At 55.1% G+C, this 383-nt stretch overlaps 1 protein-coding gene across 1 annotated transcript in view; it reads left to right on the top strand.

The window, feature by feature from the left end:
- Positions 1 to 383, top strand: part of CSMD1 (CUB and Sushi multiple domains 1) — a 710,708-nt gene that overhangs the window by 537,757 nt on the left and 172,568 nt on the right. Inside the window, exon 20 of the mRNA XM_015570591.1 lies at positions 174 to 383. Coding sequence (XP_015426077.1) covers positions 174 to 383 — 210 coding nt within the window. The remainder of the gene's footprint in view (positions 1 to 173) is intronic.

The raw sequence follows: 383 nt of genomic DNA, 5'->3' as shown, positions 1-383 counted from the left end.
TGAGAACTCTTAGAACAGTAACTGCATTTACAGAGTGTTCTGAGCTCTTTTACGTTGTATTCTTAGGTTTTCTAAGGAAATTCCTTAAAAACGCAAACAGCGCGGATCCCCCTCCGTGTCTCTCATGGGTCTCCCTCATCGTGTCTCTCACGCATCTCCACCATTGCTCTCAGGGGTCCAGATGATGTTCCACACCTTCCACCTGGAGAGCTCGCACGACTACCTGCTGGTCACGGAGGACGGGAGCTTCTCGGAGCCCGTGGCCCGGCTCACGGGGTCGGTGCTGCCCCACACCATCAAGGCGGGCTTGTTCGGCAACTTCACCGCCCAGCTGCGCTTCATCTCGGACTTCTCCATCTCCTACGAGGGCTTCAACATCACCT

This window comes from Myotis davidii, unplaced genomic scaffold (assembly GCF_000327345.1).
Source record: "Myotis davidii unplaced genomic scaffold, ASM32734v1 scaffold807, whole genome shotgun sequence".
Taxonomy (NCBI): domain Eukaryota; kingdom Metazoa; phylum Chordata; class Mammalia; order Chiroptera; family Vespertilionidae; genus Myotis; species Myotis davidii.
The sequence above is the reverse complement of the archived record's forward strand: the minus strand, read 5'-3'. Positions and strand labels throughout refer to the sequence as shown.